This window comes from Microcebus murinus, chromosome 7 (assembly GCF_040939455.1).
Source record: "Microcebus murinus isolate Inina chromosome 7, M.murinus_Inina_mat1.0, whole genome shotgun sequence".
Taxonomy (NCBI): Eukaryota; Metazoa; Chordata; class Mammalia; order Primates; family Cheirogaleidae; genus Microcebus; species Microcebus murinus.
Genome location: NC_134110.1, coordinates 69,738,180 through 69,762,903, shown reverse-complemented (window position 1 = coordinate 69,762,903; position 24,724 = coordinate 69,738,180). Strand labels below are relative to the sequence as shown.

The 24,724-nt window shown below is 37.4% G+C and overlaps 1 protein-coding gene across 2 annotated transcripts in view; it reads left to right on the top strand.

Annotated features, from left to right (window-relative positions):
* Positions 1-301: 301 nt before the first annotated feature.
* SLC26A7 (solute carrier family 26 member 7) overlaps positions 302-24,724 on the top strand; it is a 136,865-nt gene continuing 112,442 nt past the window's right edge. Inside the window, exons 1-2 of one of the 2 annotated variants that reach the window (XM_076005167.1) lie at positions 302-459; positions 690-913. In XM_076005167.1, coding sequence (XP_075861282.1) covers positions 721-913 — 193 coding nt within the window. In that variant the 5' untranslated portion in view covers positions 302-459; positions 690-720. Of the gene's footprint in view, positions 460-605; positions 914-24,724 lie in introns of both variants that reach the window. The other variant, XM_012749624.3, reaches the window with a different exon arrangement.

Genomic DNA, 24,724 nt, shown 5'->3' with positions numbered 1-24,724 from the left:
TATTTCTGTATGAATGAAAACCTCATCTGCCAGGGAATAAAAATGATAAAGCCCTTTAGCAATACCCTGTCATGTCTCTGAATTTTGTAGAACTGGCAGTCATCTGGTCTGTTGAAAATATATAGCTTCCAAAGAAGTTAGGCTGGATTCTCTGGATAAATTCTGTGTGACCGGCCCCTGTGGCAGTTTTATGATATTGCATAGCCTGTAGGGAGAGACTGGACTAGCCGGATGCTTCCTGGTTTCATTAGCATAGCCCAGCCCACTTCCAACACACGCCCAGAACTACCTCATTAACCATTGGGATTGCAGCCAAAACATAAGACTACAGTGAATATAAGAGGAATTACTGGCGAGAGAGAGCTGTAGACTAACTTCACACTGAACCCATTACTTTTCCAAGATCAGAGAAAATATTACATTAACAGGAACTACTTCTTATTCAGATAAGAATTTAAGGTTTTAATCTATAATTTTTATCTAGAATAATTAGCTGTACCATGATAAGACATACAGACCAGCTGCATATATTTAAGTGCTTCTGTTAATCTCTCTCTCTCTCTCTGTCTCTGTCTCTCTCTCTCATTTATTTATTTTCTGGATAGCTTTGACATTGTAAACCACAGACAAATTGGAGCCTGGCATTGAAAGGAGGTGTTCTGCAACGATTTTTTTTTTCTTGTTTAAAGAAGTTTACTTCTACAAGAGGAAATCTGGAAAATGACAGGAGCAAAGAGGAAAAAGAAAAGCGTGCTTTGGAGCAAGATGCATACCCCTCATTGTGAAGACATTAAGCAGTGGTGTAGAAGGCGGCTACCTATTTTGGAATGGGCACCACATTACAATCTGAAAGAAAACTTGCTTCCGGACACTGTGTCTGGGATAATGTTGGCAGTTCAACAGGTGACCCAAGGTAATGTATTGCATTTGATTCTTCTGTATTATGCAGATTAGATGTCACTTTGCTTTCTTGGAAGAGTACTGCCATCCAGAATCCACAGTGTAGCTGAAGAAATGGATGTTAACTTTGGGGAAAGAAATGACACACTGGATATCAGTGTACACGAGTTTTTCTAATTGTGTTTTCTTCCCCTACTTTTTGATAGCTGTTAGGCACTGAATCAATTTTTGAATACTATTACATATTTGCAATATTACAATTCATACTGTTTTAGAGCAAAAGATCAGTAGTTGTGGGAGAATGAGTTTTTATAACGTGATCTCACTGATAGAGTTTCCTACTTTTATGGAATCAAGCTATAAAATATCTCCTGGCTTGAATACAATCATTTTTTAACCTAATTAGCAGCACACAATTACCTGTTGTAGCCTTGAGAGTTCCTATAAACAAGGAACAAAGCTTTCTGTACATAAAGAAGGCTCTTTGCCAAGATCCTTATTTGCAAGGAGAATCCTGTATGTCCTTAGAGCTTATGTTTTACTGTACATGCCGATTTACTTCTGTGTCACGTTACCTATCACATCTATTTCTCAATAAGAAATTTAAACCAGTGAGGAGTCTGATTTTAACTTTCCCAAAGCAGATTCTAAATATTCTGGATTTGGAAGGTGTTTTTATTGCTGAAAGCTAGTTACCTATTGTGCACGTGTGTAGATGTGTTTTCCTTAAAGGCATTTTCACTGCAGTTTTTGTCTTAATTCAGGTAATAGTTTTGTACCTGTATAGCAAGGAAAGGCATTAGTTTTGTAGCCTTGAGAATTTGGAGCAGTTTCCTTGGCATAGACTCTGTAGGTTTATATTTCCTTGTAGTTTCACTGCCTCCTTGGCTTTAACTATTATTCATATTGTTAAATTATAAACACTCTTTTAATTAAATTATTCTGTAGCTGGAACAAACTGGTTTGTATATTTGTGTTTTTAGTATGATTAGGAACATCTGCACTGGTGGCTTTATTTTAAGATCCATAATACTATCATATTTTATGGGATTGCATTTCACTGAATAGTCTTGTATTACATTTTTAATGACCATTCTGCCAATAGCAAAGCATAGTAATCTTTCAGAAAAATGCAAAGCAAATAACAGGTTAGGGCATTTTTAGCCTTGTTTTTACTAAATTTTGAATTCAAATTGCAATACTACCATAAACTTTGAAAACTTAGGTGATGAATTCAAAGGGGCTTTTTCACCAGATAGTTCTGGCATATGTTATAAATTTATTTTGCTTTAATTTAATGTAAAATTAATGAGAACTATGTTTGTAGTAATCTTTTTTTTTTTTTTTTTACCTTTGGAAAATATCAGGTTAATAAGAAAATTTGGAGATATGATAAAGTTACCTGTGGTACATCATTAGTAATATTGTTTATATGTAAGTCTTTGGTAGTTAATTGTATGATTTTAATTTAGACATAGATTTTGAGGGGTTTTGTTTTATGAATCATGCATTTCATTGGTTATAAAGAAACATATTGGCCAGCCTCTCCACCCCAGGGCCAATGAGAAACACAAAGCTTACTCAGCCCTTATGTCTTGGGACGAGATGGAACTGGCTGGTGGTTCTCTTGGAAGGCGACCAGTGAATGGTTGAGGCTGCACTGCTGGGGAGAACTTCAAGGTTTCTGCTGGTGCCTGAAAAGGCTAGTCCTCCTAAAAGTACCTATTCTTTTAAAAACAGTTATCTCGAACTTTTTCATGCTCATCTACCATGGAGAGCTAAAAAGTGAAATGTCGTAAGCTGCCACTTGTTGTAAGAGGCACTGTGCTAAACCCCGTATGTAATCATCTCCCCCTACCCTAACAAAACCCTGAGAGACAGCAGTCTCCTTTCCATATCCCATATGAGAAAATGGAGGCTTAGCAGAGAAAGTAATTTTCCCTGGACCTCAGACCTGATAAGTGGTAGAGTCAGGACTTGATTCCAAAGCCAACACTCTTAACATTTTCACTTCATACTCTACCCTGCCAAAATAACCAGACTTCTCATAATGTCAGTGTTATTAGTAACAGAAGACATTTCTTTGGAAAGGTACGAATGTCCTTCCCTTCAAATTACTTTTGCATTCAGGTTTCACCCCTGCAGGTTTTAGACTCAAGGGCGAAGTGACAAGAAAAATAACTAGAGTAGGATACAGGGCAAGGAAGGCATTTAGATATCATCACTTCATATTTGTGTGAATATGATATTGGCAATTATTATCAGCTCCATTTCTTTCGGAACATTAGGAGAAGAAGGGGTTACTTTTGTTCTTGTATCATAACACAAACAAAAGGAACACATACCTTTGTTAACTCTACTGATTTTCCAAGCAGCTTTTCACTTACTCAGCATAGTTGAATTACATGAAACTATTAACTTCAATGTTTTTCTAACTTACACTGGTCAATTGCTGACCAAATTGGTCCATGTTTTTTGATCAATGTATGTCAAAAAAACATAGAAAGTTTATATGATTCAATCTAGCAGTTGTTTTTCATTCTTCTCTCTCAATAAATGCATTTAAAATTAAGAAGGGTGATGGAAACTAACAATTGGGTGTTTTCTACATGTCAGCTACCAAGAAGATATTCAAATAACTTTATTAAAGTTTTTCTAATTGTTAAATGTGGATGCTTTTCTGTTACCAGTTTACTTGACTCCTCTATAGCATTTTCTGTGTTGATTATTCTCTTTCTAAACTTTCTTTTCTTCATTTTTGGATACCACTTTTTTTGTTTTTCTACTGCTACTGTCTGCCTTTTTCTTCTTCTGTTCCTCTGAAATTTTACCTCCTACTCTGCCCATTAAATGTCAGTGTCCTGGAGACTCAAACCCTACTTCTCTCAAAGTACCATGGGTGATTTCATCCACATAACATATACTAATGGAACTTTCTGCTCAACTTGAGATCTCCATATTTAACTATGCAAAGCTAGAATGTTCTAAAAACACTCCAAATGCAACATTCAGGCTTTTAACACAAATACAGTGAAACCACCATCCTAACCAGGATTATAATAATCAATAATAATAACAGTAATGTTTAGGCATGGAAATAGCACTATTGTAAGAACACTTGACATATATACAAAACTGAAGCTCCCAGAGAATAAATAACTTGCTGAAAGTCACAGAGCAAATGGGTGGAAAGGGTAGGATTTCAACCTATATGTACTCTGGTTCCCGAGATGATGCTCTCACCTTTATACCAGACTATTTCCTGTAGAAAGTCTTGTGAGTCATTCTCAACTCTTCCTGCTCTTTTGCCACCCTGCCCACTGGCATACAATCAGCCACCAGGCTCTGTCATTTCCATCCCCTAAATATCTTTCCACCCAGGTAGTCTCACCTCACAGCCCCTGCTGCTGCCCTAATTCTCTGTCTGAACATTTATAATCATCATCTTGAGAATCTTCATTTTCTACTTTATCTCTACCTGTAGGCTATACTCCACACTTCAGCCAGAATAATTATAAAAATCCGAATGTATTGCTTCCCTGTTCAAGATTCTTTGATGATCCTCTATCTCCTGTAAGATAAAAACCTAATTCTTCAGCATATCCTATTAGATCAGTAATCATCTGAGCCTCTTGACACAAAGTTATACTCAAAGAGATCTTTCCCCTGAGAATCCTTCCCAATCGCCTGGGAAGACTTATGTTTTCTTCCCTCCTACTCCCTTTGTACTTTTTACATATCTCTGTGATAGGCCTTAACACACTGTATTATGATATTTTGGTACAACTCTTTCCACACTGGTCTGTAAGCTCTGGAAACAAAGACAATGTCTTAATCTTCATATTCTTATCTCCTTATATATTGCCTGGCATATAAATGTTTATTGGAGGAATTAAAATATTCTAGAGGCTGATGATGGTTCTATTGCACTATACTTCCCCACTAGGAAGGAAATTGATTAAATTAATCCCCATGTTTTATACATAAATGTAATAAAGATGTTTATAGTAAAAAAAAAACCTTAAAAATATGAGTAATTGATTTTTTCTAACTTCTTTTACTTTCTTGAAGTTACAAACATGCAGCCTTCCAGACAAATCTGGTAAAAGACACATTTCCTTTGTTCTAAACAGTTTAATTTTCTTTAGCCAATATTAACAAATATGAATAGTTCATATAAAAATCCAGATGCCTCACTTCTCTTGAAAAAGCTAGGGAGACACAGCCACACGGGACACAAATTCTCACGTGGCAAAAATCTGCTGGACCTTCATAGAGGCCTGCCTTTTGCATTTTGCTACATCCACTCACACATTCACTGTCACCCTCCTGCCAGTAGTCTCATTACCTACCTAGTCCTGTAGGTGACAAATTTGTCTCCTCTGCCAAGACATTTTCTAACATGCTCTGTTGCAATGACTTGAACTCGCCCTTGAATAATAATAATAATAATAAACCTTTACAGAGAGATTACATAACATTAGTTCTTAACCTTGATCCACAGACTCATCATGTCTGTGAACCTGGACTCATTAATAGTCTAATATATTTCATTTATTTATAATCCTTGCATTGTCTCCTCCTTTTTTTTTTTTTTTTTTTTTTTTTTGAGACATACTCTCACTCTGCTACCCAGGCTAGAGTGCTGTGGCATCAGCCTAGCTCACAGCAACCTCAAACACCTGGGCTCAAGCAATCTTCTTGTCTCAGCCTCCCAAGTAGCTAGGATTACAGGCATGGGTTACCATGCTGGGCTAATTTTTTCTATATATTTTTAGTTGTCCAGCTAATTTGTTTCTATTTTTAGTAGAGACAGGGTCTCACTCTTGCTCAGGCTGGTCTTGAACTCCTGAGCTCAATCTGCCCACCGCAGCCTCCTAGAGTGCTAGGATTACAGGCATGAGCCACTGTGCCTGGTCATCTCCTACTTATTTTTAAAAAGGTATTCTGCAATGGAGTCCCTAGGCTTTAATCAGACTGCCAAAGGGGTGATTTCCCCTCTCCAAACTAAATAAATATAAGTATAAATGTGTTCATTTCAAAGAAAGATAGAAGAAACTTTAGGTCATATCACCACGTTCAGCTATTTCTTAGGAACCACTTATATTTTTTAAAATATTTAAAAAATTTGAGAGCTCTCATTGCTAACATTAGGTAAGAGCCTTTATAGTTAGCATTTACAACGTTCCTTAACTGCTATCTCGAAGTCCCTCACTACCAAATGTATTTTGTAGGTGAGAAAAAATTTGTAGAGAACGTCATTGACTGAAAACATGTCACCAACATGGTTGGCAAGCTAAGTAGTAGTATAAGACTCTGGTCTCTAGATTATTTAGTTCACGTTCTAGCCTGGATTACCACTTAGGGGAAATAGTTATTTTGTCTCCAACATGAAAACCCAAGCATTGAGACAGGGCGGAGACCTGCAATGCGTGACTTGCCCTATAAGAACCTAATCCGCAGAGGAGAAATATGAGAATGTTTTGCCTTGCATTCCAAGGGATCACCTAGAATTTTTCTTCCCAAACCATGAAAATTTTAAGCCGCCATAGGGTTGCCTGATGTTCAAACCACAGCGTTTTGGGCCGCAGACAAAAGATGGATGTTCCTTATAATTATGCAGAATGTGTGGCATTACTGGCACCAAAACATATGTGTGGGAGCTGAGCTTCATTGCACTCCTGAGGGCAGCTTAGTGACATGTGGAACAATAAGTGGAAATTCCTGAAGCATACTGCGTTGCAAAGATTAAAGGCCTGTCTGGGAATTTTTCTCTGCATGGGCTCAGCCTGGAGGAGACAGAATCCTAGCATTAGTATGTATCTCCAACCCAACCCTCTTAATCACTGGATCTTCCTGCTAGTAATTTTTCTAGCAGGAACAATGGCAGCTAAATATTCCTAAATAAGTCTGAAGTATACTTCGCCTGAACTCCATAAAAATATACAGCGGAGCTGTGACACTTTCCTGGCTTTTCCTTCATTTCCATTTTCCGGTATCCCATCTCTTCACTGTAGCTCCAGGCTTTATTCGGCACAACTGACTTCCTTTTTATTTGTCTTCAGTGTAAAAGAATGATGATTCAGTTATTCAAGGACCCTTTATTCTGCACTTAGCATAATGCTCCCTATAACACTTAGGGTTGTCCACATGGAAGAGCCATGACCTTCTTTTTTAGGGTGGTGAAAAACATGGCAAGGTTTGCAACAAAAGACATTGGCAGTGAGTGAGAGGATGAGGTAGGTGGCCTAATAAGGTAGTAGGCTTTTGTTTTTATCATCTGCTATCCATCTCTGCTTATTTTAGTAACTATACCTCAAATTTATTTTAGGGAACAACCCCTCTTCCATTTTTAGTATATGTGATTAAGGTGACACCATTCCTGGCACCAGGGATGGTGTCCAGGCTGATCAGTGGACTGAATTCCTCTACACCACGATTCTCAACCTTGAGGGCCCAATGGGAACCACCTGATGGCTTCAAAGAACACTGGTACCTGAGTCGGCTGGGAAGCTATACCATAAGGTGTCGCTCTTTCCCTTGCAGTTCTCTCACTGATCCCTGCTACGTAGAGTCACACTGAGACAGGGAGGGAAGACATGCTTTAATACTAGCCTGAGCATCACCAGACAAAAGATTGTTACCATGTAGCAGAGGTGACACAAGGATAAAATGTTGCAGTGAAACTTTATTAAAGGTCAGGGGCTACACAAGGGGAAAAAAGAGTACTGTAACCAGGCTTACTCCTCTTCACTTGGTTTGATCCCTCACTTGTCAGCTCTGTTCTCCTCTATCAGGATAGATGCCATCTCCACCCCTAACCACCCCCAGCCCAGAGCAGCACTGTAGACATTTACCCTCTCCATTCTGAGTCCAGGAGAGGAGGGCTTCCTGTGGGCTCCCCTCATCTTTCTAACATGGGGATGCCTGTCCCTCGTATCCACAGCCATGACCCCCAGCAGCACAGTTTTGTCTCCTCTTAACACCATTTCTCTAAATAAAAAACACATTGGCCTTTTTTTGTCGTTGTTGTTCTCCAGTCTTTGTGCTTGACTGTCTTTTCTTTTCTCTCCATACAGTTTGTTTTTCATGAGTTAATCCATTGCCATGGCTTTAATTGCCATTTGTCTACTGATTAATTGTAGAAATATATATCCAGCCCAATTTTCTCTTCCTAGCTCTAGATAGAAATATCCAGCTGCCTACTGGAAGCCATCTTAATGTCTCCCAGGGACAAATTTTAAAAGTGAGCGTGTCGTTTTTTCTAACAAAACCAGTCCTGATCCTCTATTCTTCATTATAATACAAGTCACCACCCTGCCCCACCCCAGTTGTTCATGCAAGAAACCTGGGAGGGATGCTGCCTCCACTTTCCCCTTAACAGCCGTATTGTATTCATTTAATCAGGGTCTTTAAATTCTTCCTGATTAAAACGTCTCTCAAACACATCTGATGTCCATTGTCTTTTTGGCAACTTCTTTGGTAATAGCAGATATAACTAATATTCGCTAAATGCTTAAGATTTGCCATAAACAGTGCTAACGTTCATTATGTATTAATCTTCTAACAAAATAAAAACTATAATAGATATTCATAACAAAATAAAAAATAAAAAATAAGCAATCGATACTGTTTTTTGTCTATGTTTTACAGATGAAGGGAAGTCAATTAATTTGCTAAGGTAATACAGTTTGCACAAGGTGGAGGGAGTGTTTAAATGCAGGTCTTTCTGACTCCAGAGCTCATGTTTCCACCTTAATGAAGAGCCATCACAATCCATTCCTTGCCAGTTAGAATGTCTTCTTGTGTGTAACGTTGTGTCCCTCTACCATCTACCTCAAACTTCAACGACAATAAATTTTGAGTCAGATGGTGGAGATCCTTGTTGGTAAAATTCTTTTAGCTACACCGCTGCAAATAACTTTTTCCCTGTTATGTCGCTGTATGTGGCACTCTTGCCTCCCACCATCTCCTCGGCCTCTCTGGCTTTCCCTTGTTGTCTTTCTTCTCATCCATTTCTCTCCCTGGTTCCTTCCTGGAACCCCATCCATTTCTCTCCCAGGCTCCCTGGGACTGAAACTATAGGTGTGTATTGATTGGCTCATACAACATTGGAAACCAACATTTAAATATTGGAAGACTTAATTTTAAAGTTGAAGAATTTCTCCTTCCTTTCTTCATTTAAATATAATCATCTAATGACGTAGGGTTCATATTCTCAAATGGCAACAATAGGCTGAATTGGACTTGTGTCTGCACCCTTTATATGGACATGGACTTTATAATTTGTCATAGTCTTGAAAATGTTTTTCAAGGCCCTTCAATATCTGGATCTCAATTACCCTTCCAGCCACTTACCCTTCCAGGCACATCTCTTATATTCCCTTCAGCATTTTATGCTCTGTCTACACTGGGCTGCTCTTAGTATTAATATCCCAAAGAGTCATGCTCGTTTTGCCTCAGGACATTTGCACATATTGTTTCCTCTAAAATGAATCATGCTTCTCCTCCCTTGTCCCATTCCCCTGATCATACCTTACCATTTTTCATGGCTGGGTTTGTCTCAGTAGTTCTCCACCATGGCTGCATATTACAGTCTCCTGTGGGACCTAAAAATAATACCCATGATGCCCAATCGCCACCCCAGGCCAATTAAATCAGAATCTCTGGGAAATTTAGGGCAAACAATTTTATGCTCTGGGCCTCAGCTTACTCAACTTGTGAAAAAGTGAAGTCAAGTGAGCAGCCCGGGTTGAGAACTACAGGCTTCTGCTTGATACTTCTATTTTATTTCTCTGTTGTACTTGTTTCCTAAACTAATTCTATGGCATTTTTAAATATTTTATTTACATCCTAAACTATAATTGCCTTGAGGGGAGGGATTTCGAGGGTGACTAATTGCCTTGGCTTTAGTTCTGAGTTCTACAGAACCCCATTTAGCTCTCAGCCACAATATTTGGTTTGTAGCAGGTACGCAAATGTTTGTTGACAGCAAGAAATCATAATTGAGGTAGGTGGATGGAGCTTTCCTGTTCCCACTCTCGTTTTTTGGTGGCTGTCCCCATGGAAATTTTCAATCTTTTACTATTTCTGATATTTAACCTCCTAGGTCTATTGATTATGAAGCTTCTAGGTCATGGCAATTGCTTATTTTCCTTCTTGTATAACATGAAAATAAGGAAATCTCACCTGTATAATAAGTTACAGGATGAAAGCATGATATGATTTGCCTTGACCCCTCTAATGATTAGAAATACTGACTTTTTAAAAATTTCAGCATATTATGAGGGTACAAATGTTTAGGTTACATATGTTGCCCTTGTCCCCCCTCACCCCCAGTCAGAACTTCAAGTGTGTCCATCCTCCAGACCGTGTGCATCGCACTCATTATGTATGTATATACACATCCCCTCCCCCTGACCTGCCGGACCCCTGATCAATGTTATTCCTATATGTCCACTTAGGTGTTGATCAGTGAAACCAATTTGCTGGTGAGTACATGTGGTGCTTATTTTTCAATTCTTGGGATACTTCACTTAGTAGAATGGAAGCTCCAGCTCTATCCAGGAAAATACAAGAGGTGATATATCACCGTTATTTCTTATAGCTGAATAGTGCTCCATGGTATACATATACCACATTTTATTAATCCACTCATATATTGATGGACACTTGGGTTGATTCCACATCTTTGCAATTGTGAATTGTGCTGCTATAAACATTCGAGTGCAGATGTCTTTTTTATAGAATGTCTTTTTTTCTTTTGGGTAGATGCCTAGTAATGGAATTGCTGGATCAAATGGTAGATCTACTTGTATCTCTTTAAGGTACCTTCATATTGCTTCCCACAGAGGTTGCACTAGTTTGCAGTCCCACTAGCAGTGAAGGAGTGTTCCTATCTCTCCATATCCACACTAACATTTATTGTCTTGGGACTTTTTGATAAAGGCCATTCTCACTGGAGATAAGTAATATCTCATTGCAGTTTTGATTTGCATTTCCCTGATGATTAGAGATGTTGAGCATTTTTTCATGTTTGTTGGCCATTATTCTGTCTTCTTTTGAAAAGTTTCTGTTCATGTCTTTTGCCCACTTTTTGATAGGGTTGTTTGATTTTTCTTGCTGTTTTTCCCGAGTTCTAAATAGATGCTAGTTATCAGCCCTTTATCGGATGTGTAGCATGTGAATATTTTCTCCCATTCTGTAGGTTGTCTGTTTGCTCTCATGACAGTTTCTGTGGTAGTGCAGAAGCTTTTTAATTTGATCGGGTCCCACTTATTTATTTTTGTTGTTGCTGTGATTGCCTTTGGGGTCTTCTTCATAAATTCTTTGTCTAGGCCAATGTCCAGAAGAGCATTTCCAACATTTTCCTCTACTATTCTAATAGTTTCACACCTTAGGTTTAAGTCTGTTACCCAGCATGAATTGATTTTTGTGAGAGGTGAAAGGTGTGGATCCTGTTTCAGTCTTCTACATGTGGCTATCCAGTTTCCCAGCACCATTTATTGAATAAGGATTCTTTTCCCCAGTGTATGTTTTTGTCTGCTTTGTTAAAGATTAGATGGCTATATGAGGATGGTTTTATATCTGGGTTCTCAGTTCTGTTCCACTGGTCAATGTCCTTGTTCTTGTACCAGTCCTTAGCTGTTTTAATTACTACAGCCTTTTGATTAATAATAATTTTAAGTCAACCAAGAGAATGCATGTCTATAGGAATTTGTTTTCACACAATTGTGTTTTGAATATATATATATAAATTTACCCTGGGAGACCCACTTGCAATATCACTTAACCCTGAGCCCACTGACATTGTGAACTAGACAGCTGGTTACACTATGGCTTGCTCGTAACAATACTGAGACTACCACAAACCAGGTACCAGAGGGCGATAATATTTATGATTACTCACATAGAGTTCAGATTTGATTTTTTTTTATATGTAATTCTTGGAAGTGCCTACTGCCACCTAATTATTTTGTTTTCAAGAATACTAATCTGGGGCTGGGCGCAGTGACTCACGCCTGTAATCCTACCACTCTGGGAGGCCGAGGGAGGAGGATTGCTCAAGGTCATGAGTTCGAAAACAGCCTGAGCAAGAGTGAGACCCCCATCTCTAGTGAAAATAGAAAGAAATTAATTGGCCAACTAAAAATATACAAAAAAAAAAATTGACCGGGCATGGTGGCGTATGCCTGTAGTCCCAGCTACTCGGGAGGCTGAGGCAGAAGGATCACTTGAGCCCAGGAGTTTGAGGTTGCTGTGAGCTAAGCTGATGCCACGGCACTCTAGCCCAGGCAACAGAGTGAGACTCTGTCTCAAAAAAAAAAACAAAAAAAAAACTAGTCCGTCTTGCTAGGGTTCTTTATCCATTTTTATTCAAAAAATATTTGAAAGAATACATAGTCTTTTGCTCTCGGAAAGATACAGAGAAGTATGAGACAACAATCCAACCCACAAGGAGCTTATTATTTTTTCCTTCCTCAGAAATGTGTGCAAAAGTATATGAGAACATGATCTTGTTATTTCAACCTTGAAGATATCATTCTGGTGTGGGTATGTAAGGGTGGGAACATTTTCTTAATGAAAGTTTGTAGAGTATTGGTTTCAGCCACTTTTTGCCTTAAGTAGGTTGTATAACCCAGGGAGCTGCCAAAGAACTCTGTGTTTTTATTTAGGAACATGAAGTCTAGTGCAATCTCATCTACATAGCATAACAGAAAATGAATATTTGGGGGTAAGAATTGGATCAATAGAGAGAATAAAGTGGCAGTCTTAAAAAGCTAGCAAGATTTGATTAGCTACACACATATGGGAATATATGAAGTGATGTTTTAAGGAATCAAGCCCAGCTAATCCCTCCTTTCCCAGAAAAGATCTCAAGGGAAGTATGTCCACAGGTAACATTTAGAGAATGGCAATTAGTGTCCTACTTCATGGCTGAGTTAGTGTGCAAAGCATAGCTCTAGCAAAGCTGGAATGGAGCAAAACAGTTTGGATCTGAGATCTAAGAGAAGCTTCTCTCTTCTTTTTAAAGCTAAGGTTTGGATGTGTTTGTAGAAAAAGAAACATATCAGTGGTTACTTTGAGGCTGAGCCTAGTCCTTTTATCATGCAAGTAGCATGGATTAAGAAATAGAAGAGAAAACACACACACACACACACACACACACACACACACACACACACACACACACACTTGGACATGGCCTTCTTCCACTAAGAAATGTATCCTCTTCAGAGTGTTCAACTTTGACTGTTCCAATTAGGAGCACTGCCTTTGGGTTGGGGAATTGGAAGGTGGTGGAGGGAAAGGGTCTGAGAACTTCTGCTCCGTGGCTTGAGTCAAGGCTGTGGCACTGCGCGTGGAGACAAGGGGATAGATGGTATCAAGACACTGCAGAAGGTGGGTTGAGGTCAGGTTTAGGGAGGTTTGTGCTAAATCACACAAACACATCCTGGTGTGTATAAAGTTTAGAATCTGAGTGTCAACCAGTGGGACTGGGACACAGAAAGTAAAACTGGGAAATAAAGTATCAGAAGCTTAGGCAAAGTGTGGGAGCAGCTCAAGATTAGAACCAGAGTCTAGGATTCTGGCAGAAAGGGGTCCGAGTTATAGTCTAGGGAACCAGCAGTGTTAATAGATCTCAGAGTTCTTTTCTAATTTCCTATCGGATTTATGACCAGGCTTGAAATTTTGATGGGTGAACCTGAGCCCATGAAAGGCAGTGAGAAGGGGCACTTGGCTGGCAAGAAAATTAAGGGCAGAAGATGTCAGCCAGCAGCTGTCATTGAAGGCTAGGTGCTGGTGGTTCCCATCCTCATACTGGAACATCAGATTGACCTTTTGGCCTTCCTGTGGATTATTCTAGAACCACTGAAGCAGTTATTGGACAACTTTTTTGGCCTGAAGTATAGAGGGTCAATAGTTACCACAATCTCAGCCCTTAATGTCCCTCAGTTTTGAAGAGGAGTTCTATTGATATTGACTTTAACTATTGCCTCATTATTAAAAATTAATGGTCTATGAAGTGTTTGATTTTTTGATAGTATAATCATAAATCTTGAAGTGTTTCCTTCAAGATTTATGTGGTGAATACAGCACTTAATGTCATAAATATTTTAATAATTATTAATAATAAAATTGATATTTTAGCATTTAATAAGTGAATGAATCATTACTTTAGATAAATCTGAATAATTTAAATATTAATAACATGTCAGTGTATCAATATGCATAAATCTTACCTCAAGTGCTGAGAATCTCTTTAACTTACAAACATTATTTGTATTCAAACCAATTCTATCTCAAGTTTTTCAATCACAGCAAAGTGGTCAATAGTAATTTTAGGATTATAATTTTACAGAGATGAAAATTGGCCCCAAAAGGTAATTCTCTGGTCCCAATTAGCTTTATAATATACATATTTCAGCCAAACGTTGTTATTTCAGTTCTACAAGTCTCTGAAGTAAAAATTGAACTATAAAGTGACAACCATCAGGCACATGTCAGAAATCTATGATGATGGCTTCTTCTCTGCTCTCAATGTTTCTGCTACTGTGAGTATTTATGATCACACTGCCTTGCCTTTATAGCTTTGGATCTTTATATTAATCACAGATACAAGCATTTGCAACATTGTAGTGCTAGGTCTATCTTTTCACACAGCAAAATACTCATACTTGAATGGTGGATTTCAGTTTATCTCTTATTTTAAAAGAAAGCTCTTCTTGACTGAGACTAACCACAAGTGCAAATTTCTCCTCTTCATATTGCATTTAAGTTTTAAAAATGCCATCTTGAGAGGCTGATAATGATATCCAACCCTATAAAAATGCGGAGACTCATTTAACTTTTTCTTTGTGCCAGTCCTATGTTGGGCTATGAGATCTCTTTCTTCTAGACTTTGCCTGGAATATTCTTACTTCCCATCTTTCCTCCCTATCTCCTTTGCAAGGTTCCTCCCCCAAGTTCTTAGAGTAAACAACACTACACTAATCCTTCTGGAATAGATTAAGTCTTTTTCATGTGACCCTATAGCTTCTGAAACTTGTTTCTTTTTGAAAACTTCAAATGTAAATATTTATTTACTCTGTGTATTTCCTGTTAAACTCTAAAAATTTATAAATGCAGAGGTAGTATTATGTCTATTTTATTTATCACTAAATTCCCTGTAGTTAGTTAAGAGACCAGTGCAAAGGAGGTGTTAAATAGATATTAGTTGAATAAAATAATCTTATTGATAGGCACTATCATTCCATTTTTTTTTTTAAAGAGTAGAAGACTGAAGTTCAGTGAGGTTAAATAACTTATGGAAAATATCATAGCTAAAAAGAGATGAAGCTAAGAGCCAAATCCATGTTGCTTTGATTTCCTAAATTTGGCTACTTCTAGGGCAGGTCCAGAGGACAACTGGTTAGTGCCAGAGGCAATGGGCCTTGTGCCTCAAGTCCAGGTGAAAGAAGATATGGGAATCCACTTACGACAGGAAAAATCCTTGCCTGCTGAGACTCATGCTCCTACGATTTCCCCTGGGACTGACAAATGTCTCCAAGAAGTCCAAGCAAATTAATTCTAACATATTTCCCCAGCAACTCTTGGAGAAAAATCAGAGTCATTTGATCGAAATATCCTCAAAGGCCAAATACAAGGAGAGGGGCTATGATGTCAGCACAGATGTAGCCGCAGATACACAATGGCCCTGCCACTCCACCACTTCAAAACTATTATCCTTAAATGCCTATAGAAAAGCTAGGGGAAAAGAATAAACATGGAAAATCAAAATACCACCTATCCGACTTCGTATACCTGAGCCTCTTGAAAGATACCACCTGAAATTTGGTTTTTTCTTTTATTTCAGCATATTACAGGAGTACAAATATTTAGGTTATATATATTGTATTTGTCCCACCCAAGTCAGGGCTTCAAGCGTGTCCATTCCCCAGACGGTGCGCACCGCACATTAGGTGTGCATATACCTGTCCTCTCCTCCCCTGTCCACCTGCCCGACACCCTATGAATGTTACTACTATATGTGCACACAAGCATTGATCAGTTACTACCAATTTGGTGGTTGAGTACATGCAGTGCTTGTTTTCCCATTCTTGTGATTCTTTTAATCTCTCCTCAGTCCTTCCCATGATGTTATTTCTTTTGTTGTTGATAGCCCGCTCTTATGGGCCACTTATTCTCTCAGACTAACTCACTCTTGGGTTCAAACACATCCAAATTACTTCTTTAAGAGTATTTTGCCTCCATGGTTTCTCAAACCTCATCATGTACCATGTATCAGTTCAGGAGGTTACTTTCTAAAGTAAAATTTATATTTTTTATAAAATGTATTTATAATTGACACATAATAATTATACATATTTATGGGGTATAGTGTGATGTCAATACATGTAATTCATTGTATAATGATCAATGTTAGCATCTCCAACACCTCAAACCTTTATCATTTCTTTGGGATAATAACTTTCAGGATCCTCTTCTAGCTATCTTAAAATACACAATATATTGTTAATAACCATATCATACTATCTAATAAAACACCAGAACTAATTCTTCCTATCTAACTGCAACTTTGTATCTATTGACCAACTTCTTCCTCCATCTTCCCACTTTTCTCCCTAGCCTCTGGTAAGCACTATTCTACTCTCTACTGCTATGAGATCAACTTTTTAACATTCCACATATGAATGAGATCATGTAGTATTTGCCTCTCTGTGCCTGGCTTATGTCACTTAATATCATGTCCTCTAGGTTCATCCATGTTGCTGCAAATGACAGGATTTTATTTTTTTATATAGCCCAAGTAGTATTCCATTGTATATGTATAAATCTATCACATTTTCTTTATCTATTCATCTGTTGATAGACATTTAGGTTCAATTCATCTCTTGACTATTGTGAATAAACCTGAGAGTGCAGCTATCTCTTCAACGTACTAATTTCAATTCCTTTGGATATATACTGAGTAGTGGGATTGCTGGATCGTATGGTAGTTACATTTTTAATTTTTTGAGGAACCTCCCTATTGTTTTTCATAATGGCTATACTAATTTGCATCTCCACTGAAGGTGTATAAGTGTTCTCCTCTCTCTGCATTCTCACCAACATTTGTTATTTTTTTCTTTTTTGATAGTAGACACTCTAATTGGGGTGAGGTGATATCTTATTGTGGTTTTGATTTGAGTTTCTCTGATGGTTAGTGATGTTGAGTATTTTGATGATACAAGGGCTGTCCAGAAAGTATCTAGCCATATAATATGTTCTTATCATACTCACAATGGCTGGATACTTTCTGAACAGCTCTTGTATACTCACTGGCCATTTATATGTCTTTGAAAAATATCTATTCAGGTCTTTTGCCCATCTATTAATCAGATTATTTGTTTTGTTGTTATTGATTTGAGTTCCTAATTTATTCTGGATATTACCCCCTTGTTGGATACATAGCTTGCAAGTATTTTCTCCCATTCTGTAGGTTGTCTGTCCCTTTGCTCTGTTGATCATTTGCTTTGCTGTACAGAAGCTTTTAGTTTGATGCAATCCCATTAGTCTATTTTTTGCTATTGTTGCCTTTGCTTTTGAGGTTCTGTCCAAAATCCCTGGCCCACATCTATGTCCTGAAGGATTTACCCCATGTTTTCTTCTAGTAGTTTTATAGTTTCAGCTCCTACAGTTAAGTCTTTAATCTATTTTGAGGTTATTTTTGAATATGGTGGAAGCTGGGGGGTTTCATTTCATTCTTCTGCATTTGGATATCCAGGTTTCCCAGCACCATTTATTGAAGAGACTGTCCTTTTCCCAATGTGTATTCTTAGCACAATTGTCAATAACCAGTTCCTTGTAAATGCATGAATTTATTTCTGGGCTTTTTATTCCATTCCATTGATCGATTTGTCTGTTTTTATGCCAGTACCATGTTGTTTTGGTTAAAATGGCTTTGTAGTATATTTTGAAGTCAGGTAGTGCGACGTCTCTAGTTTTGTTATTTTTGCTCAAGATTGCTTTGACTGTTCAAGGTCTTTTGTGGTTCCATATGAATTTTAGGATTGTTTTTTCTACTTCTGTGAATAATGTCATTGGTATTTTTATTTTTATTTTATTTTAGTTTTTTATATCAGCATATTATGGAGGTACAAATGTTAATTACGTATATTGCCCTTTCCCCCTTCTCCCCTCGAGTCAGAGCTTCAAGCATGTCCATCCCCAGAAGGTGTGCATGGCACTCATGTATGTATATACCCATTCCCCCTCCCACCTGCCTGACACCTGATAAATGTTATTCCTATATGTCCACTTAAGTGTTGATCAGTGAAACCAATTTGCTGGTGAGTATATGTGGTGCTTATTTTTTTAGAGACAGGGTCATGCTCTGTTGCCAGGCTAAAGTGCAGTGGCACAACCATAACTCACTGAAGCCTCTTGTTGGTATTTTGAAAGTGATTGTGTTGAATCTGTAGATTGCTTTGGGTAGTTATGGACATTTTAACAATATTAATTCATCCATGAACATGGGATGTCTTCTATTTGTGTTTTCTTCAATTTTCTGTCATTTTCATTGTAGAAATCTTTCACTTTCTTGGGTAAATTTATCCCTAGGTATTTTGTTAATATTTTATTTTTGTAGTTATTGGGAGTGTGATTGTTTTCTTGAGTTCTTCTTTTGGGTAGTTTTCTATGGGCATACGAAAACACTTCTGATTTGTGTCATATATTAATTTTATATTCTGAAACTTTACTGAATTCATTCATTTTAACAGTGTTTTGGTAGAGACATTAGGATTTTCTCTATATATTATTATGTCTTCTGCAAACAGGGACAATTTCACTTCCTCATTTCCAATTTGGATTCCTTTTATTTCTTGCTCTTTCCTGAGTGCTCTGGCTAGGGCTTCCAGTACTATGTTGAATAAAAACAGTGAAAGTGGGCATCTTTTTCTTATTCCAGATCTTAGAGGAAAAGTTTTCAATGTTTTCTCTTTCTGTATGATGTTAGCTGTGGGCTTGTCATATATGGCCTATTGTGTTGAGATATGTTCCTGTTATACCTAAATTTTCAAAAGTTTATCATAAAGGGACATGGAATTTTATCAAATACTTTTTATGCATCTGTTGAAATGATCATATGGTTTTTGGCCTTTGTTCTGTTCATGTAATGTATCATGTTTATCAATTTGTGTGTATTTGATCACCCTTCCATCCTTGGGATAAATTCCATTTGGTCATGGTGAATTATTTTTTTTGTTGTGTTGTTGAATTAAGTTTGCTAGTATTTTGTTAAGAATGTTTGCATCTATGTTCATAAGGAATATTGACCTTTTAAAACTTTTTTTAAATTATGTCCTTATGTGGTTTTGCTATCAGGGCAATGCTGGCCTCGTAGAATGAGTTTAGAAGTATTTCGTCTTCTTCAATTTTTTTTTTTTTTAAACCTGGAGAAGAATTCAGTATTAGTTCTTCTTTAAATGTTTGGTAGAATTCAGAGTGAAGGTATTAGGTCCTGAGCTTTTCATTGATGGTAGAGTATTACTGCTTTAATCAATACTCATTATTGTCATGTTCAACTTTTCTATTTCTTCATGATTCAGTCCTGATAGGTTCTATGTGTCCAGGAATTTTTGCATTTCTTCTCAATTTTCCAATTTGTTGGCATATAGTTGTTCATACCTGTCTCTAATGATCCTTTGTAGTTCTGTGGTATCAGTTGTAATGTGTTCTTTTTGTTTCTGATTTTATTTGAGTCTTCTTTTTTTTTCCCTTGGTTAGTCTAGCTAAGGTTTTGTTTATCTTTTATCTTTTCAAAATTAAACTCTGTTTTTTTGATATTTTGTATTTTGATCTTTTGTAAAATCTCTATTTTTTTAAAATTTCTTCTCTGATCTTTGTTATTTCTTTCCTTCTACTAATTTTGAGTTTAGCTGTTCTTGTTTTATTTGTTACTTGAAGTATAATTAGGTTGTTTATATATTAGGTTGTTTATATAAGATATTTCTACTTTTATGATGTAGGTGTTTACTGCTATAAACTTCTCTCTTAGAACTGCTTTTGCTGTATACCATAGCAACACCACTTTCATTCATCCCAAGGAATTTTTAAGTTTTCTTTTAAATATTTTCGATGACATATTCGTTGTTCAGGAATATTTTCATGTATTTGTACAGTTTCCAACATTCCTTCTGACATTGATTTCTAGTTTTATTTCATTGTAGTTAGAAAAAATATTTGATATGATTTCAATTTTCAAAACTCAGTTAAGACTTGTTTTGTGACCTCACTTAAGCACTATCCTGGAGAATGTTCCTCGTGCTGCTGTGAAGAATGTGTACTCTGCAGCTGTTGGATGGAATGCTCTGTATTGACAGCCTCTGTATTGACAGGCTGTTAGGTCCATTTGCTCCAAAGTGCTGTCTAACTCCAGTGTTTCTCTGTCGATTTTCTGTCTGGATGATCTGTGCATTGCTGAAAGTGGGCTGTTATTATTATTGTATTGCCGTCAATCTCTCCCTTTAGGCTGGGCGCGGTGGCTCATGCCTCTAATCCTAGCACTCTGGGAGGCCTAGGCGGGCAGGTTGCTCAAGGTCAGGAGTTCCAAACCAGCCTCAGCAAGAGCTAGACCCTGTCTCTACTATAAATAGAAAGAAATTAATTGGCCACCTAATATATATAGAAAAAATTAGCCGAGCATGATGGCGCATGCCTGTAGTCCCAGCTATTCGGAAGACTGAGGCAGCAGGATTGCTTGAGCCCTGGAGTTTGAGGTTGCTGTGAGCTAGGCTGATGCCATGGCACTCACTCTAGCCTGGGCAGCAAAGTGAGACTCTGTCTCAAAAACAAAAATTTCTCCCTTTAGGTCTATTGATATTTGGTTGTTTATATTTAGGTGCTCTAATATTGAGTATATGTATATTGGAAATTGTCATGTCTTCTTGGTGTATTGACCCTTCTATCTTTATATAATGGCCTCTTGTCTTTTTTTTTTTTTTTTTAACTGTTCTTGACATATAGTCTATTCATTTAAATATAGATACTGCTACTCTTTTTTGGTTTCTATTTGCATGGAATATCTTTTTTCATCCCTTCATTTTTGGTCTTTGTGTATCTTTATATAACAGATGAAGTGAGTTATTTGTAGGCAACATCTAGTTGGGTCTTTCTTTTTTTCGGATCCATTTAGCCCCTGAACCTCTTTCAGTTAGAAGATTTAATCCATTTATATTTAATGTTATTGATAGGTAAGGGTGTGCTACTGTCATTTTGTTACTTGTTTTCTCATTGTTTTGTAGGTCCTTTCTTCCTTTTTTTCCTCTCTTACTGTCTTCCTTTGTGGTTAAGTGATTTTCTTTAGTAGTAGGTTTTGATTTTATGCTATTTATTTTTAATGTATCTTGCCGACCACCAATCTCTGATAGTCATTGGCCATTTGGAATGCGTGACCTGAGTGTGCTAAAAAGGTTACTAGGAGCATTCTGAGAAAGTGTCAAATTTCTATAAAGTGAGTCTACTTCCTTATTTAAATAAAAGTTGACCTTTTCCTTGGTTATTAGGGCTTTTACCCCTGAATGTGCCAGCATCATATTGACATGGTGGTTGATCAAAATAGGAAAGTATTATGGGTTATCCAAGAGGTTTCAAAGGTATCAAGTGTTATTCCAAGGTTTCTGCTAACTGGCACTATTTTCTGCAAGTATCATCAAGAAAAAAGTCTGAGGTGGCTTTCTCTCTCTAGATCTGAACCACTCAACTTTGCTATAATTATAAAGACTATTTCCCAGGTTCACTGTAACAAAGATATTATAATTTCTCTTGCTTTCTACCAGTAGCTTTTCCTACTCTTGCACATGCACTTCTAACCTTTAAGACTTTACCCAAATTTTACTTTCTTGTTGGAGCCTACTCCAGCCACCAGTTTAAAATGTCCTCCCCTCCTTGCTTTTCCAGCTTTCCTCATGTCTCTTGTTATGTTCGGTTTTTCCTTTTTCATAGTGCCAAATAATTTACATATTTATCATGTCTATTGTTTATTGTAGGATGCCTTACATTTTCCAGTATATGCCGTAAAAGCAGGGACCTTAGGCAATTTTTTTTTTAAGATTTATTCTAAGTGTCTAGAACAGTGCTGAGACATAGTAGATTTGTTGAATGAATAAATGTTATTTTAATTATTTTTTGCTAAGCTCAAAAAGTCAAACCCCACCATGTATCTTATATACTTTCTTCATCTGAATTGAAAGTCAGAGTTGATGAACTAGAGCATATGGGAAAGAAAATTCTTATCCTATGCTGCTTTTAGACTAGGGAGTGATCTGGAGAAATGTTATGGATAGGTGGTACAGAAAGGTTTAATCCTCAAAAAACTCTGAAACATGCGAGGGGTCAATTCCTGTTTATCTTTACGCAGCTAGAGGTATTCAAGGGGAAAGAGTATGAGGACCTACCAGGTGCCTTTTGTCCCCAAGTCATGGCTCTGCCCTATGTGCTTAGAGCCGCCTATAAAACTGGCCTTCAACACCCTTGGATTGTTACTGGCCTCTGTGATGAACTGCTTCTTCATTTTATGCCTTGTTCACAGTCTTCTTGTCTCTGCCTGGTTGGCCATGTTTATCCCTTCACCCACCTGATAATCAGGACCTTCCTTCTGGCTTTTACCTTTTGCTTCCCTCCTCATATTCTCTGTTACTGTAGTGAAATGTATTATTTCTAGAGCCCATTCTGTATTTGCCTAGGCTCCATGGAAGAGATCCTAGTACTTTGCTTGATGTATAATAGTTTACTGATAAATGGAATAATTCCTATTATGTTCCTTAATAATAGGTGTTCACAATCTAATTGGATGCTTGGACACAAAAGCAGCTAGTTACAATAATTTTGGTAAGTAGTGCAAATGAAGAATATAATATAGGGTAGAATAACAGCATTAAAAACATGATCAACTCTTCCTGAGGTGGGGATAAGTTGGTAGTCAGCAGAGGTTTCAAGAGAAAATTATGCTTTAACCTGATCTTGAAGACTGCTAAACATTTTATCAGACAGACCACAGATGAAGGGCACTCCAGGCAGAGTGAAAACATATGCAGTGATAAGAAGAATGAAAGTACCGTTTGTCTAAATACTTTCTAGTAATATAATTTGGTAGGAATTGAAACTGGAGAAGTTAACATAGTCCAGGTCATAAAAGCCTTGTAAAACATGGAAAAAGTGGGCTTATTTTCTTGGTAATCTTGAGGAGTGCTAGGGAATAGCCTCTATTCTAGAATAATCACTCTGGTAGCAGCTTACATTACACACTTTAAAGAAGAAAGTGACTAGTTAGGAAAGACTGATGGGGAGAAATTCTCTTCAGGAAAATAAAGCTTTGTTGTCTGAATAGACAAGGGCAGAAGCAGTGGTAGTAGGAATAGAGTCTATCTGTATTAAGTAGAATGAAGTTTGATCAATGTCTTAAGTGACGCAAGAGTGAATATTTTGGTGACTTCCAGATTTCTGAATTGGGTGATTAGATGGGTGGTGATGCCAATTTATGAGATAGGGCACAAATGAATAAAACCTTTGGTGTATATTTTTGTTTTGTTTTTAATGCATGTCACATTGTTGTTTATGGAGGGGTTGGTGGTGAGAGGAGCAAAAATAAACAATTTCCATTGTGTATTTGCTATGTGAGTATTTGTGGGATCTCTTGTTGATGTCCATTCAAGTCTACTAGAGCTTAGGAGAGATATCATTAAGATGTATATTGTGTGGCTACAGTCAGGAGATTGAGTGGGATAATTCTTGAATAATCTGTAGAACATAAAAAACATGGAAAAATGCTCAACATCTCTAACAATCAGGAAAATGCAAATCAAAACCACAATGAGATATCATTTAACTCCAGTAAGAATGGCTTTTATAAAAAATGTTCTAAAACAACAAATGTTGGCATGGATGCAGAGAGATGGGAACACTCATACACTGCTTGTGGGACTGTAAACTAGTGCAGCCTCTATGGAAAGGAGTGTGGAGATACCTCAAAGAACTAAAACTAGAACTACCATTTGATCCAGCAATCCCACTCCTGGGTATCTACCCAAAGGGCAAAAAACATTCTATAAAAAAAGACATCTGCACTCAAATGTTTATAGCAGCTCAATTCACAATTGCAAAGATGTGGAAATAACCCAGTGCCCATCAATACATGAATGGATTAACAAAATGTGGTGTATGTATACCATGGAGTACTACTCAGCCATTAAAAAAATGTCAAACTATTAATACCTATTGTATTATCCTGCATGGAGCTGGAGCCTATTCTTCTAAGTGAAGTATCACAAGAATGGAAAAACAAACATGTATACTCACCATTAAATTGGTATTAATTGATCAACACTAACATACACATATGGGAAGTAACATTCTTAGGGTGTTGGGAAGATGGGAGTGGGGAGGAGGGGATGGGTAAATCCACACCTAATGGGTGCATTGCACACTGTCTGGGGAATGGGCAGGCTTGTCAGGTGGTGCAACGTGTTTGTACAAACCAAAGTGTTTGTATTCTGTTAATACTCTGAGATTAATTTAAAAAAAAAGAAAAATCAAGATGGAAGGAATCTTGGGGAACACTGAAATTGAGGAGGGATAAGGCTTAAGACTAGCAGAGGCAGATGGGAAGACATGGTCCATGAACATCATAGTACTTTAGGAGCCAAGGGCCAAAAGAGTTTAAAGATAGCTGGGGTTGATGGGGGCAAATGCAGCAAACCTAAAATGGGTATATGAAACAGAGTTCTCAGGACAGAAGAGAACAATGCTTCGAAACCAAAAAAGTGAAATTCAACAAGAAGAG